This window comes from Phodopus roborovskii, unplaced genomic scaffold (genome assembly GCF_943737965.1).
Source record: "Phodopus roborovskii unplaced genomic scaffold, PHOROB, whole genome shotgun sequence".
Classification (NCBI taxonomy): Eukaryota; Metazoa; Chordata; class Mammalia; order Rodentia; family Cricetidae; genus Phodopus; species Phodopus roborovskii.
The window spans coordinates 27,902,587-27,920,058 of NW_026126469.1; the positions used below are offsets into that span (position 1 = coordinate 27,902,587).

The 17,472-nt window shown below is 41.9% G+C and overlaps 1 protein-coding gene across 1 annotated transcript; it reads right to left on the bottom strand.

The window, feature by feature from the left end:
• Window positions 1-546: 546 nt before the first annotated feature.
• Qtrt2 (queuine tRNA-ribosyltransferase accessory subunit 2) lies at window positions 547-17,441 on the bottom strand. The gene is made up of 8 exons (XM_051191510.1): window positions 17,195-17,441; window positions 16,187-16,242; window positions 13,294-13,370; window positions 12,619-12,831; window positions 7,382-7,581; window positions 4,635-4,786; window positions 3,036-3,153; window positions 547-1,382 (listed from the first exon to the last, which is right to left on the bottom strand). The coding sequence occupies exons 1-8, from the start codon at window positions 17,431-17,433 to the stop codon at window positions 1,151-1,153; spliced, it is 1,287 nt and encodes a 428-aa protein (XP_051047467.1). The 5' UTR covers window positions 17,434-17,441; the 3' UTR covers window positions 547-1,150.
• Window positions 17,442-17,472: the final 31 nt, after the last annotated feature.

Here is a 17,472-nt window from a genome sequence, read left to right on the forward strand (position 1 = left end):
CACTTCAAACTACAGAACAAACATATTGATGCACTAAAAAAACAGTGGATCACCTCCCGCCCAGCACACCTTGGCACAGGAGTTCGAGATGGCCTATTGGCTGGTCTGTGCATACTGCCAGCCTGAGGAAAGAGTTTCACCTGGGAAACAGAGCGAGGACTTAGAAAATGAACATCAGCGTTGATCGGGAGATAGACTATGCAGAACTGTTTCTATCTGTAGGAGAAATCACAGTGGGAGAGAAGAGTAGGGAGTCAGTCAATGCACGATCCTCAGCTGAGGAGAAGGGCCCAGATACCTCCCAGGTGAACTGAAAGCCCCTGATGCAGTGCTGTTCCTCAAAGTCATGAAGGGTTCTGAACCAAGACCATCTTCATGACAACGTTTTCCTGGATTATCTGACTGATGAATTACCACCAGATTGTCTTGCCATGCTTATTTTGTTTGTTTTTCAAGACAGGGTTTCTCTGTAGCTTTGGAGCCAGTCCTGGAACTGGCTCTGTAGACCAGGCTGGCCTCAAACTCAAGAGATCCACCTGCCTCTGCCTCCCGAGTGCTGGGATCAAAGGCCTTGTCAATGCCACCTAGTATTTGCCATGTGTTTTTTTCTTTAAACAAGGACAAGTTGGACCCTGGAGGGGACATTCTGTTTTACTAAATCAAAACGTGTTAACATGAAATTGTCCCCTAAAAAGATTTTAGAGATTCTCCATAAACCTGTTTCTACATTTGCCCAAAAGCCCCTGAGAGCATGAGAAGAAGCAAACAAAAAACCCTTCTTCAAATTAGTTTGATTTCTTCCCCAGGCAACAGCTGTGCCTCCAGATGACAAGCTACCCACACAGTCTTCCCCACTCACCCATCTAAGTAGTTCCTAGAACCTCATCATCCTTTCAAAACTCTCACATCTAATGCTCTTGTCTTCAACTAAATGAATCTACTAGTGGAATAGCCTAGAAAATTGTAAAAGTTATGGCTCAAATCATTCTGATCAGTCTGGTCCACTGCAATCTCTAGAAAGCCTTCCTTCCTCCACACTCCCATGGGACTTTGAGGCAGATGATCTTCATTCCCTATCATAAACACTAAAAGCTCAGTTCTCTAGTCTTTACTGTTTTTGGAGACAAGACCAGTTTGCATTTTCCAGTTCTCAAGACATTTGTCTGTGGATGAGTTCTTTCAACTGTGCCAGCGTGTCACTTTTCAGTGCTTCCCGGATGGAGCAGAAAAATCTGAAGTAGTGTTCAAAGTTGTGCATCATCAGCAGGACACCGGCCAGGAGCTCGTTGGTCACCAGCAGATGGTAGATATATGCTCGTGTGTGATTCTTACAGCAGTAACAGGAGCACCCGCTCACGATCGGTCTAAAATCTGCCTGGTACCTGGGAGAGAGAGCAAGAGCGAGCTTAAGACATGCTGACAGACACAACCTTATAAATCTGGGGCCGGAGACATTCACAATAGTCACTCATCCATCACGAGCATTACCAGTGCCAAGGCACATGGTGTTAGGAAATGCTCTTCGGGCAAATGACACTCCTCCACTCCCGAGTAGTGTCTGTAGCCACTGCACAGCCTTCATTACTTATCAATGCTTACAAAGCTTCACACATCTACCACTTTAGCCAATGTCTACATCTTCTCTTGGAAATGACCATTTTGACTATCCTATCCTTTTAAAGATGTAGACCGCTATTGCATATTTAGGAGGGCTCTGGAAGGATACTTTGCTCAGGGGCTTGAGTCTGGGCTCTGCAACTCAACTGAGCATGCTGTTTAAAATCCAGCTATGTACGTGTTTCTTATTCATGAACAAAGATATTAACAGCCCACCTCCCTGGAATTGTGAAAGTTATTAAAGGAGCCAATACAGCAAAAAATTAAAAAAAAAAAAGTAAATAGGATTTAACCCTGATATTAGACTTGTGTTACCTAGATACTATATGCATAATATTTAGGTAACACTAAATATTATACTTAGGTAACACTAATTATTATACCTATCTTTTATTGCCTACTAAGGTACATGACTTTTCCAAGGTCACATAATCAAATGCAGTAGTAGAATTTGTCCCCAAAACTTCAACCTAGCACTAAGAATAAGCATACTACAATTTCCAATTATATCTACAATGCAAAGGCTATTTCAGTAGTAAGCGTTTATATTACCCTAATATTTGTTTGAAAGGAAATAATAGTTTTGGCTACTTTAAAGAAAGTATTAAAAGATGTAGATGTTATCACTTCAGACCCCACAATGAAGAAACTACAATACAATATAAACAGGAAGTCTGGGTTTTATATTCTTTTATAAATTCTCAGGTCTATACTTAGGATAGCCATGGTAAGTCAGAACCCCTAAAACATCTCCTTGTATAAACCAAATACACCAGGTGCTACACTCACAGAGAAACCATGCACTGAGACTGGTGACTACCACTTTTCATCAAGTGCGAAGTTACAAGACAACTCAATACATTCTTCTTTTTGTTTTTGCTTTGAGACAAGATTTCCTATGTAGCTCCAGCTGGCCTGGATTGCTAGATAGATCAAATCAGACTTCCAGAGCTCCACATGCCTCTTCCGAAGTGCTGGGATTAATGGTGAACCCAACATGACTCCCTCAGTCCATTCTTCATTGATAGTGCATTTAGAACCTGAATATAACCAAGGGGACTTAGCTCTTTTCATTGTACAAAAAGCTCTACTATGTTTGACTTTGCAATCCTTATTTTGCTGCTGTTATTAAAAGTAATCAGGAAAAGAAAAAGAAATCAAGCAATGGATTCAGCCTCTTTCTGACAGTTTTTCTAAAGCAATAGTTATTTAGCTTAGTGTTCCTACAAGACAAAGTACCCAAAGTCATCTGAAGTAGAAAAAAGGTTTTTTGGAACCATATTTGAGAAGGCCTAAGTAATGTCCAACTATAAATATTTTACAAAGTCATAAACTGAAAAGGGAACAGTTACATAAACTTCAGACTGAAATTAAAAAGTCAGAATTCAAAACCCAAACTTCAAAACCAAATTTCTTACTTTTTCTCCTTCAGATTAATTTCAAATGATGTCATTTCTTGGTTGCACCCAGTTGCTTCAATTTCCTTTATTTGGTCCAAGCATTTTATTTCTTCTTGGATTCCATTTTGTTGCAATACTGAAGGGAAACCAATAAAAAGTCTTGAATAATCAGATAAAGACTGGAAAATTTTATTCTAGTTATAATTTCACAACCTTTGACCCTATAATTCCATTCTTAGAATTATCCTAAGAAAATCACCTAAGAAAAAACAAATAACAGTACATTCCTGGATGGCTGAGACTATTATCTATACCATTAAGACTACTGAAGATATCTAACCAAGTCCAAGCTAATCATGGATCTAAGTCCACCATATATAAAGGAATGATTAAAAAGTTAAAAACAACAAAACGGGGGAGGTTATCCCTATGACTTATTAGGACGGACATGTAAATAAACTGGGCTTTGTGATAGCACATATTCCAAGTACATTAATGTAGAACATGCTTTTAATTATGTCTTCTGTTTGGAGACTCTGGCCCTCCAAGGAACCCACAGTATCCTTGAGCTCCTTGCTTAATGCAGGAATATTTCTTTGAGCTGCAAGACAAAGACCAGCTACCCTAGAGGAATCCAGCTCCCTTGAACACAGGAAGTAGAGAGGAGGCATTCAGGACAGGAATGATAGCAATCTGTGTGGCTCCAAGATAGCCAGATGGTTCTAGATGGGTAATTTTAGTAAGCAACACAACACAACTACGTACAAAAATGCTATGGAATTGTCCACACGGACTGTGTGCAGAGATGGGAGCACAATAAAGCTTTGGAATTGTAGAAAATCCTTGTCATTTGGGGGAGAGCTGACAACTCTCTTTAAAATTCCAGATTTTATAGTACACGCAGACACAGACATGATTAAAGAGTTGAAAGGGAAGCCCTTCTCTACAAGCTGGACGGTCTTGTGTGGGCCACTCACCCCTGAAGACATGCTTCAAGGGAGTAAGTAGCCCGTGGTCTGTGACCCAGGCCCTCTTCCACTACCATGTGTGGCAGAATCTGAAATTGCTTGTCCTGACTTTGAAATGAACAAACAATGAAAGAAAAGAGCATCACTTCAAAGTAATATTAGCAGAAGAAAGTAGCTTTCATATCTCAGTATGTAAAAACAACCCAGAAAAGCAAAAGGCGACACAAGGATCCAATGGCGGTGAGATTCCCTGGAAGTTAATTGCATGGGGCTTGCAAAAGGGAGACAAGAAATCTTTTGTGGATAAAAAAACAAATTAACTTTCACTAAGCTGCTCAAAGGTTTCCTTCCCTTAGATTTTCATCATGACTAACTCTGAATTTTCTTTTATTCGGGCTGTGAACAAAGGAGACTTTGTTTTTGTTCACCACAAAAATCAGATCCTAATATTAACGTCCTACACATATAGTATTAAGTGCCTTGCCCTAGGTGCCAACATCCCAGGGAACACAAAGAAGAAATCAAGATGGACCTATAATGAAAGGCTGGTGCTACGTGAACTTATTTGTGCCTTGTGACTTGGACCAAAAAGTCACAGGAAATAGGAGAAACTGGAAAGCTAAGAGTGAGGTGAACGCCAAAGACTCACATGTGTCTTCAGGATTCAGCTGGCAATCAAAGGTGAAAGTCAGGGCACAGCCCCGCTCGGTCACTTGATACGGGAAAAAACTCTCAAACAAGTCCACTCCTCTTTCCACGCACTCGAGCACTTCATCTGGCCGGCTGACACCGCAGATGAGCCTGGAAAGGCAGTCATGAGAACACTGATGTGAGGCAATGGCTGGAAAGAAATCAGAGAATGCTTCCAAATCCACGGGACATGAAAACAGTCCCTGAGCTCGAGCTCGGGGTGGCAGGCATGGGCCGTAATATGAGGCAGGACTTGGAACTCTGAAGGAAAGGGACATGTGCTTGACACCCAGTTCCTCTGGCTATTTAATCGCTGTGTCACTTTGGGTAGTTCCTTTACATCCCTGTTCTGGTTGTCTTACTTCAAACCAAGAGCAATTATAAAGATTCCCACACATCATCATGAGGCCAGAGGAGGCAGCTGAAAGGCAAATAGTATCATTTCTAACATTTTCCATTCCCATCTTTCTGATCCACCTCCCTGGTCACAAGCTGAACTTTACACCCTGTCTAAACACTGCACAGATGTTTGGAAAGGAATATAATTTGCTTTAGTTCTCCATTTTTGATTATACTTTACAGGTTCATTCAAGAGTTCCTCTTGCTCTCAGAACTTCAGGGTCTAAGACTCTAGCTGGCTTTCCTTTTATTTTCTTTGCTAATGAAAGTCTGCACTGGGAAATAAAATGCTGTCTTTCAAGGGAAGGGCTACGGCAGTCTGGGAGTATTAATAATTTTCCAGCAGGTTTTGACAGGAAAGCAAGATGCAGAGATGTACATGATTAGGACTGGCTAGCTGCAACTATTTCTTTTTTTTTTTTTACTGTTTGTTGTTCTATCCATAGCTCTTTTCATGAATTAGAGGAGAAACGCTTTCATACTTTCTGATTTCTTAAGAGTTTTTAAAATGGGCTTATATAATATTAAACAAGCAGAACCCTTATATGTATGCCAACTTTCCTGACTACAGCCTCCTTCAAGTCCTCTGAGTTTCAGAACTCCACTCCAACTGAAGCTGGCATTTCTACACACTTAGAGAAAAACAATCCCAGCTTTCAAATTCAGAAAGAGACATCTGTGAACACTTAGCACAAAAAGTCCAGAAAAATGACTAGAAAAGCTCATGCTGAGCTGTCCGTCTGTGGCACAGTGAAGGGGGTGATGTTAAAAATTGGGGTGTGTGTGTGTGTACATGCGCAGGATGGCTGTGAGACCCTGTTCTGGGGGAATCTTCACATCCATGTACACAGGTGTGATTCACTTAGCTGTTTCTAAGATACATGCATGCGATTATATCTGGCTTTCAAAAAGTACTAGGATTACACACATCCTGTCCTACAGCCCTCGAGAACAAAATAGCATCTCAGAGCCAAATTTTCCAATATATCACAGGTTAAAAGGCAAGAATATTCACATTAAGGATAAAAGACTACTAAACAAACAAACAAACCTTTTTAAAACTGACTTATAAGATTGTATGTATTTTTCACAATTTATTTTGGAATTTGTAGAAATGGGTCATTCTAGCCAAGACAGCATTATCTCATACAATTACCATTTTTCTGGTGACAACACTTCATTTGATTCACATTCTGTTCAGTTTTCAATAACTTATCACATGAGCCATAGCCATCAGGCCACAGATCAAACCCACTGAACTTACTCCTCTGACTTAATGTAAGTATCCATCCTTTGCCCACCACCCTCCTTGCTCCTGCTCTCCCCAACCTTTGACAAGCACCACTGTAGCCTGACTTCAAGGAGAGGGACAATTTTCAGAATCGACAAGAGTGAGATCACACGTAGAAGCCCTCTTTCTGTGGCTGCTTTATTTGTCATTCACTGTAAGGACCTTCAGGGTCACCTACAGTTTTTTGTTTTGGTGTCCGTATTTTTTAATAAAGCAAGAAAAGGCAGGCTATCGCTCAGTTGGTGAAGTGCTTGCCTAGCATGCACAACGCTCTGGCCTCCATCCCCAGCACTGTATAAACCAGGAGCCAATGGTACACGCCTGTCATCCCAGCACCTGGGAAGCAGAGGCTGGAGATCCATAGCAAGTATGAAGCCAGAATGGAATACACAAGACTCCACAGAAGTAAAATTAAATACACGAAGAGAAGAAAACTTAGGCACTAGTGTGACACCAGTTGTTCTGAAACCCAGAATATAGGGATCCTCTCATCTCTGTCACCACTGCAGTACTGAGATATGTGTAAACAAAAGAACCAAGCCCACTAGTTAGATCAATTCAAGAAACAAAACATGCCACTCACTGCTTGTCGCAAAGGCAGAAACTTCCTGAAGGTCCTTATTAACAGAGCACACCCTCATGCCCTAGGCACTGCAGATTTCAACATGCTGTGATTTAAACTAGAGTGGCACGTGACTTTACACTTGTCTCCAGGTACCGTGTTACAACAAAATTAAAAAAAAAGTGTTTGTATTTGGTTCAATAGTGAGAGGATACAGGGTAACATTTGTCGTCATTTATGAGAATCAAATCAACCAATCTCATGCCAACTCTCCCCCTCTACATTCTGAAGCCAGGAGAGGAATCTCAATGGAAACTGCCCCGCTGGCCAGGAATAAGACAGGAAGGACATAATCAAGACATGAAAAGCACACCCTGTGTAGACAACATCACACTGTCACCAGCACCCCTGCTACCTCCCAGGAGGGTGACCTGCATCCTAATCCAGCACTGGCCTTGGTTTATCCTCTGGCAGCTCTGCGGTAACTGATGACAGCAAGTGCAGCCTGGTTTCTGTGAGTGTGGGATTCCCTTGAAAGCCGTCCAGAAGGAAGCCCCCCACGGGCCGCTTGGCTGTCTCTCGTGCCGACCTCAACCTCTCTTCCATGACATCTCCACCTTCAATCACTCCAATAACCACACTTTTCTGAAGGGCCTGAGAGAGGAAAGAATCAAATGCTTTTAAAACTACTACAAGAACCTCAGACTTACATTTGCATGAACTTTGCATGGAAGTCCAATAAGACAGAAAGAGCTCACTGAAATGTTTAAGGGTGATGGTGTACCCCAAGAACCTTCAGAGCGCTAAAGAACACTATAAAAACAACATGTTTTGGCCAGCAGCAAGGCAGCAGGCTAGAGTCCTGTGGGCAGGCTGCTCCACCACTGCCACTGTAACCTACAAGTCCCACTCCACGGCCCAAACCCACCAAAACCCATCATCACCCCTTGGCCAACCACCCCAAGATCAGCAGTCCCTAGAGACACAAGCATCACCCACGCCAGTTGGAAGAACAGACTCCATAGGCATAGGAACAACCCACACCAGTTGGAAGAACAAGGTTCAAGTAAAGCGTGCACTAGCCAGAAGAACTGGACGACCCCACAAACCTCAGCTGAGACAACGCTACTAAAGCTGACAACCAATCAATTACTAGAACCCTTGACCATTCAGGCCAAAAGACAGTAAAGGAAACAGACATGAAAGGAACAAAAGACCCATCCAACAAAGACATCCCAAGAATCAACACCCCTACCAATCATTATCCCAAACCCAGATGAGCAAACGACAGTGTAGGAACGTCAAGAGCAATGTGGCACCACCAGAACCTAATGGTTCTACAACAGCAAGACCTGAACATCCCCATGCAGATGAAGCAGAAGAAAATGACCTTAAAAACAGCCTTATGATGATGACAGAGGCCCTTAAAGAGGAAAGGAAAAATTCCCTTAAAGAAAGAGGCAAAGACAGACAAAAAATTGGAAGAAGTCAATAAATCCCCTAAAGAAAGACAAAGAAAACAAACAGGTGAAGGAAACAGTTCAAGACTTGAAAACTGAAATAAGAGGCAATCAAGAAAACAAACTGAGGGAATTCTGGAAAAGGAAAATCTCAGTAAACAATCAGGACCCACAAATGCAAGCATGAACAATAGAGTAAAAGAGATAGAAGAGAGAATCTCAGGTGTTGAAGATGCACTAGAGGAAATAGATTCATCAGTCAAGCAAAATGTTAAATACAACAAATTCTTAACACAAAACATCCAGGAAATCTGGGACACCATGAAATGACTAAATCTAAGAATAACAGGGATAGAAGGAGATAAATTCCAGCTTAACAGAACAGAAAATATATTCAACAAAATCATAGAAGAAAACTTTTTCAATCTAAAGAAGGACATGCCTCTGAAGGTACAAGAAGCTTACAGAATACCAAATAGACTGGACCCCCCAAAAAAAAAAGTCCTCACCAAATAATAATCAAAACACTAAACATACAGAATAAAGAAAGAATATTAAGAGCTGCAAAAGAAAAAGGCCAAGTAACACATAAAGGCAGACCTATCAGAGTAACACCTGACTTCTCAATGGGAGATTGAAAGATAGAAGGTCCTGGACAGATGTTTTGTAGACATTAAGAGACAACAGATGCCAACCCAGGCTACTATACCCAGTAAAACTTTCAATCACTATAGATTGAGAAACAAGATATTCCATGAAAAAAAACAGATTTAAACAATACCTATCCACAAATCCAGCCCTATAGAAAGTACTAGAAGGAAAACTCCAACCCAAGGAAGTTAGCTGCACCCACAATGATAATCTCACACCAGCAAAACCCAAGTAAGGGAAACACACACACACTACCACCAATAACAAAACCAAAAAAATTACAGGAATTAACAATCATTGGTCATTAGTATCTCTTAGTATCAGTGGACTCAATTCACCTATAAAAAGATACAAGCTATCAGAATGGATACAAAAACAGCACTGTCCTTCTGCTGCATAAAAGAAACACACCTCAACTTCAGAGACAGACATTACCTCAGAGTAATGGGTTGGAAAAAACTTTTCCAATCAAATGGACCTAAGAAACAAGCTGGTGTAGCTATCCTGATATCTAACAAAATAGACTTCAAACTAAAATTAATCAAAAAAGATGAAGAAGAACATTTCATATTCATCACAGGAAAAATTCATCAAGATGAAATCTCAATTCTGAATATTTATGCCCCAAATACAAGGGCATCAACATTTATAAAAGAAACATTATTAAAACTCAAATCACACATAGAACCCCACACACTAATAGTGGGAGACTTCAACACCCCACTCTCACCAATGGACAGGTCTGCCAGACAGAAAATTAACAGAGAAATAAGCAAACTAACAGATGTTACAACTCAAATGGACTTAATAGACATCTACAGAACATTTCACCCAAACACAAGAGTATACCTTTTCTCAGCATCTCATGAAACCATCTCTAAAATTGAGCACGTACTCAGTCACAAAGCAAATCACATACAGAATAACATGAACTAAATCACTGTATCTTATCAGATTACCCTGGCTTAAAGTTAGAATTCAACACCACCACAAGTTACAGAAAAGTCTACAAACTCATGGAAACTGGACTATGCTCAACTGAATCACCAAGGAAGAAATAAAGAAATCAAAGACTACCTAGCTAGAACTGAATGGAAATGAATGTACAACATCCCCAAACCTGTGGGCCACTATGAAAACAGTGCTAAGAAGAAAGCTCATAAAACTAAATGCCTACATAAGGAATTTGGTGAAATCCCACACTAGCAACTTGCCAGCACACCTGAAAGCTCTAGAACAAAAAGAGGCAAACTCACCAAGGAGAAGTATATGAGAGGAAATAAAATTGAAGGCTGAAATCAATAAAATAGAAACAAAGAGAACAATACAAAGAATCAATGAGACAAAGAGTTGGTTCTTTGAGAAAAATCAACATGATAGACAAATCCTTATCCAAACTAACCAAAAAGGCAGAGAGAGAATACCCAAATTAACAAAATCAGAAATGAAAAGGGGGGGACATAAAAGAAACTGAGGAAATACGGAGAATCATTAGGTCATACTTCAAAAACCTATATTCCACAAAATTGGAAAATCCTAAAGGAAATGGACAATTTTCTTGGTACCATGTAACAAATTTAAATTAAGAACAGATAAACAATTTAAATCGACCCAAGGAAATAGAAGTAGCCATTAAAAGTCTCCAAACCAAACAAAAGCCAGACTGCTTCAGTAGATGTCTGGCAGGGTGGCACCATGTCCTTTTCCTGCTTCCACAGCAAATACAACGAGCACTGGCACAATTCAAACCACTTGGAAGAAACCACTTATTATACCCAACCTAGAGATTATCTGAGGGGAAAAAAAGAGACTAAAACAGAACATTACAGAGCTTCAGTACTGAATGGTACTAAGATCCATAGCAAGGCACTGGTGGTGCAACACCTTTAATCCCAGCACTTGGGAGACAGAGGCATGTGGATCTGAGTTCAAGGCCAGCCTGGTTAACAGAGCAAGTTTCAGGACAGCCAGGACTACACAGAGAAATCCTGTCTCAAAAAACAAGAACAAAAAAAAGAAAGCAAGCAAACCATAAAGAGTAAAATCCAGTAGCCAAGAGGAAGGAATCACAGAAAAAGGTAAAGATGTATACATGCACAGAGCAGAAGGCTGGCTAGGCCTGCCCCTTCCCTCCATCAGAGCTTTGTGTAGGAAACTCCCGTTCGCGGATATAAGAAGGATGGTTGTGTACTGTACTATTTAAAATGGAACACTTAAGAAAGGAGGCACTATTAATATCAAGATATAAGCATTCTGGATACAGAAAGGGGGCCCAACACTTACTAAGGCTGACTGCAGGAACTCAGAAGCGGGGCTCAAGACTCACTTGGACTTTTTAATCATCTTTGCCACATTCCTTTAGCAAATGTTACAAATACGACAAACTTGGTTAGTAAGCCAATACCAACCACCCAGGTCCGTAACAAAATCACTATGCTGGACTCCTACAAACCAAGTTCTATTCAGGTTAGCAATGAGCTTTCCCCTAATTAAACTTATTAGCCAAAATAAATTTTACTGCTAAAGCCCAAATTTGGCCCCAATGATTTTTCCAGACAAGGCCTCTCTGGATAGCCTAGGCTGGCCTTGAATTCACAACCCCTTTGCCTGAGCATCCCATGTGCTGACTGTCGGCATTAGAGGGACGAGCCACCAGGTATGACTGATCACTTCCTTTGCTTCCTTGCCTCTTCTGCTCTCAAATGCTGTGATTTACTGACACAGCTTCATCTCCATCAGCTCCTAACACTCCACTATTGGCTTCCTCTATGTCAGACATTCTGTTATAGGATAAAGATACAAAATTGGCATGCAGTCCACAGCTTAATAAAAGCAAATGCATAAAGAGATTGGTGTTGTATAGTATGGCTGGGGCGACAGCATAGCACATACAACTTAAAGGGGTAACAAAGGAGGACTGGAACTTCCTGGAAGTGTCAGGGGCAGTTTCATAAATTGGTGAGTATGTAGTTTTAAAAATCACTCTTTGGCTCTTTACTCTCTTGGGCTCTTTGGGGAAGAAGGGACAACACCCAGCTCCCCAAAAAACCCAGACATTTTCTTACTTACAAATGTACACGTTAGCTCGGCTTATGTCTAGTCAGCTTTTATCTTAAATTATCCCTTCTTTTGCCTCTGGGCTTTTATCTTCCTCTTTGTCTGTGTACCTTACTTTCGCTCTTACTGTGGCTAGCTGGGTGGGTGGCCGCTGGTGCCCTCCTCTCCTCTCCTCTCATCCCTTCTCCTCCTCCCAGGTTTCTCCTCCTATTTATTCTTTCTGCCTATCCTTTCTCCTGCCTTGCTTGCTATTGGCCATTCTGCTTTTTATAAGACCAATCAGGTATTTTAGGCAGGCAAAGAATCATAGCTTCACAGAGTTAATCAAATGCAACATAAAAGAATGCAACACATCTCTGCACCGTTAAACAAATGTTCCACCTTAAAATAAAGTAACACACCTTAAAATAATATTCCACAACAGGAAACTTCTTGGGTTCAGCAAAGGAAAAGAGGAACAGGTAGAGACAAAGAATGGAGGAGCAGGGAAGCAGGCGGAGGAACAGCTAAGGCGCATCCTCACCTCAGACTCTTCCTGTAGTCGCAAACAGCTGTCCAGGAACAGAAGGGACCGATCCACAGACTTCCTGGCCCTTTTTATGGAAGTTGTTTCTGCATAAGACGCCTCCCCATCTGAGAGACACTGGAACCAGTCTGGCTGCAGGGCCTCCTGAATTGCCATGAACTTGGAAATAGTCATTTCCACTCGACCTCCAAAACCCCACACAGACACAGACTGTGTGGAGCAAGAGATGAGGAATTAATAAGAATAACATGAAAATAAAAAGGAAATAAAACAGACAGACGTGGAGATTCCTTACGGCTGGAGACATGAGTTCCCATGCTGCGGTGACCTCCCGCCATAAAATTATTTTTGTAACTACTTCGTAAGTGTAAATTTACTACTGCTACAAATCATAATGTAAATATCTGATATGTGATCCCTGTGAAAGGGTTGTTCGAACGCCCAAAGGGTCGAGACCCATAGTTTGAGGACCACAGCTCTACGTTTTACCAACAACATAAAAACACTGATAATCTGTTCTGAACTTAACTCATCTTCAAGCAGCCTTTCTCAATTTTATGAATCATCACAGTCTGCTAAAATCATGAACATAAATAGAGGGCATGAAGGAATCATACTAGCATTTGAGGGCCACCATAACTGGACTTCCTGGGGAAAAGGCTGAGAACACACCTTATTTGTTACATAGCCGGCTGGGCCGGGGCTGACTGGATCGTGCAAGGAGCAGTAGAAGAGCGATTCAGGCATGCCTGTATAGACACAAAAAGAACTGTTCAAGGTGCTATGGGAAAAAGCTTCCCAGCATGCCCACATGTGCTGGTAGATGAAGCAACCCTAATCCCCGCCAACAGTTGGAACCTGATGGAGGATTTAGAGAGGGCCTGTGAAAAGGAAGAAAATGGTTTGAGACCCTCTACCCTAAAAGAATTAAATGTAAAAGCTCACACTGTGCCAACATGACACAAACCTGGACATATCGGAGAAGAGGGAATACAATCGAGAAACTGCTTGCATGACACTGTGGGGCGCTTTCTTGATTAATGATTGATGATGGAGGACCCCACTCACCGTAGCAGTGACATTCCTGGGCTAGTGAGCCCAGGCTCTATACTGAAGCAGCTAAGCAGGCCATGCAGAGCGCAGTTTCTCCGGGGCCTCTGCTTCAGTTTTTGCCAGGATACACAAGCCTTTAAATAAAGCCTTTCCAACCCTGCGTTGCTTTTGGTCTCAAGTGTCTTTACCATGGCAGTAGAAATCCTAACTCCGGCAGAAACTGGTATCAGGTTCAGGGGATACTGCTGAGACAGACCTGACCATGTTGTTTTGGGCAGCACTGTGGAAAGACTTTGGAACTTTGGGCTGGAAAGCAGTCACTGTGTGCTTGGAGCTTAGTGAGCTGTTGTGGGAACCTGGAAGACAATGCTGAGGACAGATGTAGACAGTGGGGGCCTGGCTTGTGAAGTTCCTCAAAGACTCTATGGGGGCCATTCTTACCATACTTTGACTTGAGAATCTGTGGTTCTGGTCAGATGGAGCTGAAGAGTGAGCTATGATTAATAAGACACCTGAACTGCTAACTTGAAACCTTTGCTTTACTGGGACAATCTGTGCTGGTTAGCGGGAACTGAAAAATTAGCAGTGATTCCTTAAATCAGCATCAGAGGTGAAGTCACCAGGGTGTCAACTGGTAGAAGCAGTGGTCCAGACAGGGCCAAGACAGCATCTCATGCTAGCAGCGGAACTTTGTAAGAATCTCCCACATGGTACTGGTTTTGAAGGCATAAAGAGGCCATAAAGAGCTTGGCATTATGAGAGCCCTGGAGAGGAACTGTGTAGAAATACCAGGACTTTGGGGGTTAGGAAGAGAAGCTCAGGACTGGTACCATGTGACAGGGTTGGAGCTCCTGAAGAGAGGCCAGGCCATTGGTGAAGGTGCAGCTTGTGAAGTCCTCAGATTATCAGAGATGGCAGGGCTACAAGACATCCCCCACGGACATCAGTAATTGTGGGATGGAGCTGGCCTCTCCTGTGTGCCGGGTTACATAGCTATCTGTAACTCAGGTTTCAAGGGACCTAGCACCTTCTTCTCACTTCTATGAACAACATGCATGCACGTGGTGCACACACATACATGCAGACAAAACATTCAGACACATAAAATAGTTAAAAAAATGAAAAGTAAACCATATACATGCATGCTAGCCACGGGCACTTAGTGAAAGGCCTGTAAACTTTAAAGCTCGTTGCTGCTGTTTTTACTCCTTTACTCATGGCTCTTTTCAGAGGGGGGGGGGGGTCCACTCAGCTCCCAAAGAAATCAAACACAGGGTATCTTATTCTTATAAACGCCTGGCCTTAACTTGGCTTGTTTCTAGCCTGCTTTTCTTACCTTAAATTATCCCATCTACCTTTTGCCTCTGGGCTTTTAGCTTTCTCTATTTCTGTATACCTTACTTTCACTTTTACTCCGTGGCTGGCTGGGTGGTTAGTTCCTTACATCCTCCTCTCCTTGTGCTCTTGCTCCTTCTTCCTGATTTCTCCCTCTATTTATTCTCTCTGCCTGCCAGTCCTGCCTATCCTTTCTCCTGCCTCTCTATTGGCCATTCAGCTCTTTATTAGACAACCAGGTGTTTTACACAGGCAAAGAATCACAGCTTCACAGAGTTAAACAAATGCAGCATAAGCAAAAGCAACACATCTTTACACGATTAAACAAATGTTCCACAGCGCGACAAACAAAACACACCTTATAATAATATTTTAAAAGAAAGCTAATAATTACAACTGCTCTCCGCCTATGGAGACTTAGACTTCATAACTCCCTCTTCTGATCTAGAGAGGTATCATGCAGTTTCCTTCTAAAGCAGAAGAACAGATGACCAAGGATACAGGAGTCCGCTACTTAATGAGGCCTAGATGTTGGAGGAATTGAGGAGAAAGTGGCCAATCTGCAGCTGCCACAACTAAGGTTTCCCTCCAACTAAATGGGCACAGTATCTGTACCTAAAGTCCTACTTCCAGAACAAAAGATAATACTAATCTACCAGAGCATGACTGCAACCCTCTTCTTTATGAATGAGGCTCATGCATGAGGAGACAGTCCCGGAGTGCATATATCCTATGGCCTCTGCTATAGTCTTTGCTCACAATAGGGGTGTGTGTTGGCCCCACACTTGTTTACCACAACCGCAGGGTCCACCCTAACCTGGCTAACACCCATTCTCCCCGAATCCAGCCAAGATGCCCCTCATCATCTTCATCAAGAATTCTTCTTTATTCTGACCCCCTTTCACATGTACCCAGAGCAGGTTACATGTTCCTGTGGTCTGTCAAGATATATGTATATAACCCTGACTCTACAAATCATCAAGAACCACGTTTCCCTCTGAACCTTCAACCCCCAATGCCTCATTCTTAGATGCCTTAGATGATCCTTTTATTTTTTTTTTTTTTAAAGAAAAAGAAGAGATAAATAAACATATGAGGGAATCACAGTAAGTCGGCAGGACCAACAAACTCTAAATGATCACAAATCACACATACTTATAATTTAAATAGTCCTTACCTATAAAGCTTCCAACCCCTTTCTTATACTCTGCCAAGACTTCATGATGTTCTGCTCTATAAGAAAAACAGACAGTGCACGGCATAGTTATGAATTGTTCTTTAGCTGTTCTGTGTGACACTGGAAGTCCTCTTCTCCTCACCCAAATAAGCCACACCACAGTGAATGCCTCCTTAACAGCAAAGCACACTGCTTTTCAAGATGTCCCACCAGCGGGGGTGAGGGGAGGGGTGGGAGTCATTAGTTAAAATGAAGGTATGCAATTTGCCAGTGGTACATGGGAAGAAAAACCAACAGAACAACTGCTTCAGAACACTTGGAGTTTCTTCCTTTTCCTTGTTCCTTTGAAATCACTATTAACACAATAACTCAGTTACTTGATCATACAACAGTTTCTATTAAACACAGCTTGTACTTAACAAAGTGAGTTGACTGGATTTATCTCATTTCAATACAGTTGTACCAGCATCTATGGGTGCAGAGGGGACTTTGTCCACACCTGTGGCACAGACCACGCCCACTGGGGTGGGGACAGGGGCGGACATGACCTGGGGGAACTAAGTCTGAGGAGGGGGCTCTGGGAGCTCTCTTGCTTGCAGCACGGGGACAGGAGAACATAAGGAGGCATGCTTAGGACCAGGAACCTTTTGGTGTTCATCTGTCTATGTTGTAAGTTATTTCTCCCTGAATAAATGTCTATTCAGCCTATTTGTTTCTCCTGATCCTTATTAAACCTCTATACAAAAGTACATTTTAACTCCATTTATTCTTACACACAAGGAACAATAGAAAGGGCCTGAAAGTTTGAAGGAAATGCAAAGCATCGCTAACAGACAGGTTGGGCTTGTGGTTCCGGGTTAGGATCAAATGTTGTATAATATCTAGTACTTTTTTTCCTGATTTTATTTTTAAAATCTGTAAGTTATGCATGTGAAAAAAAAGAAAAGAAACCTTCCTCTCTGCTGCACATAAGGGCTGGATACCTGAAAGGTTAGGTTCAGCACTCACAAGGTTGACAGTGTGAGCTGGACCATGGCTGGGATCCCATGGATATTATGTAGTGTGTGATTCGTCAGGTGCGGGGCAGAGCCAGTCCTGGTGTACAGAAGACAGCCTGGAATGTCCACTGTGTGGTCGCCTGCTTTGCCCAGGTTTTGTATTTTTCCTAGACGACAGCCATTAACGACTTTGATGAGACTCAGCTTCATTATTAGGGACTCTTCTAGGTTCTGAGAAGAAAACAGCATTAAATTTAGAAGCCATTCATGACATGCAAAGGCTAACTA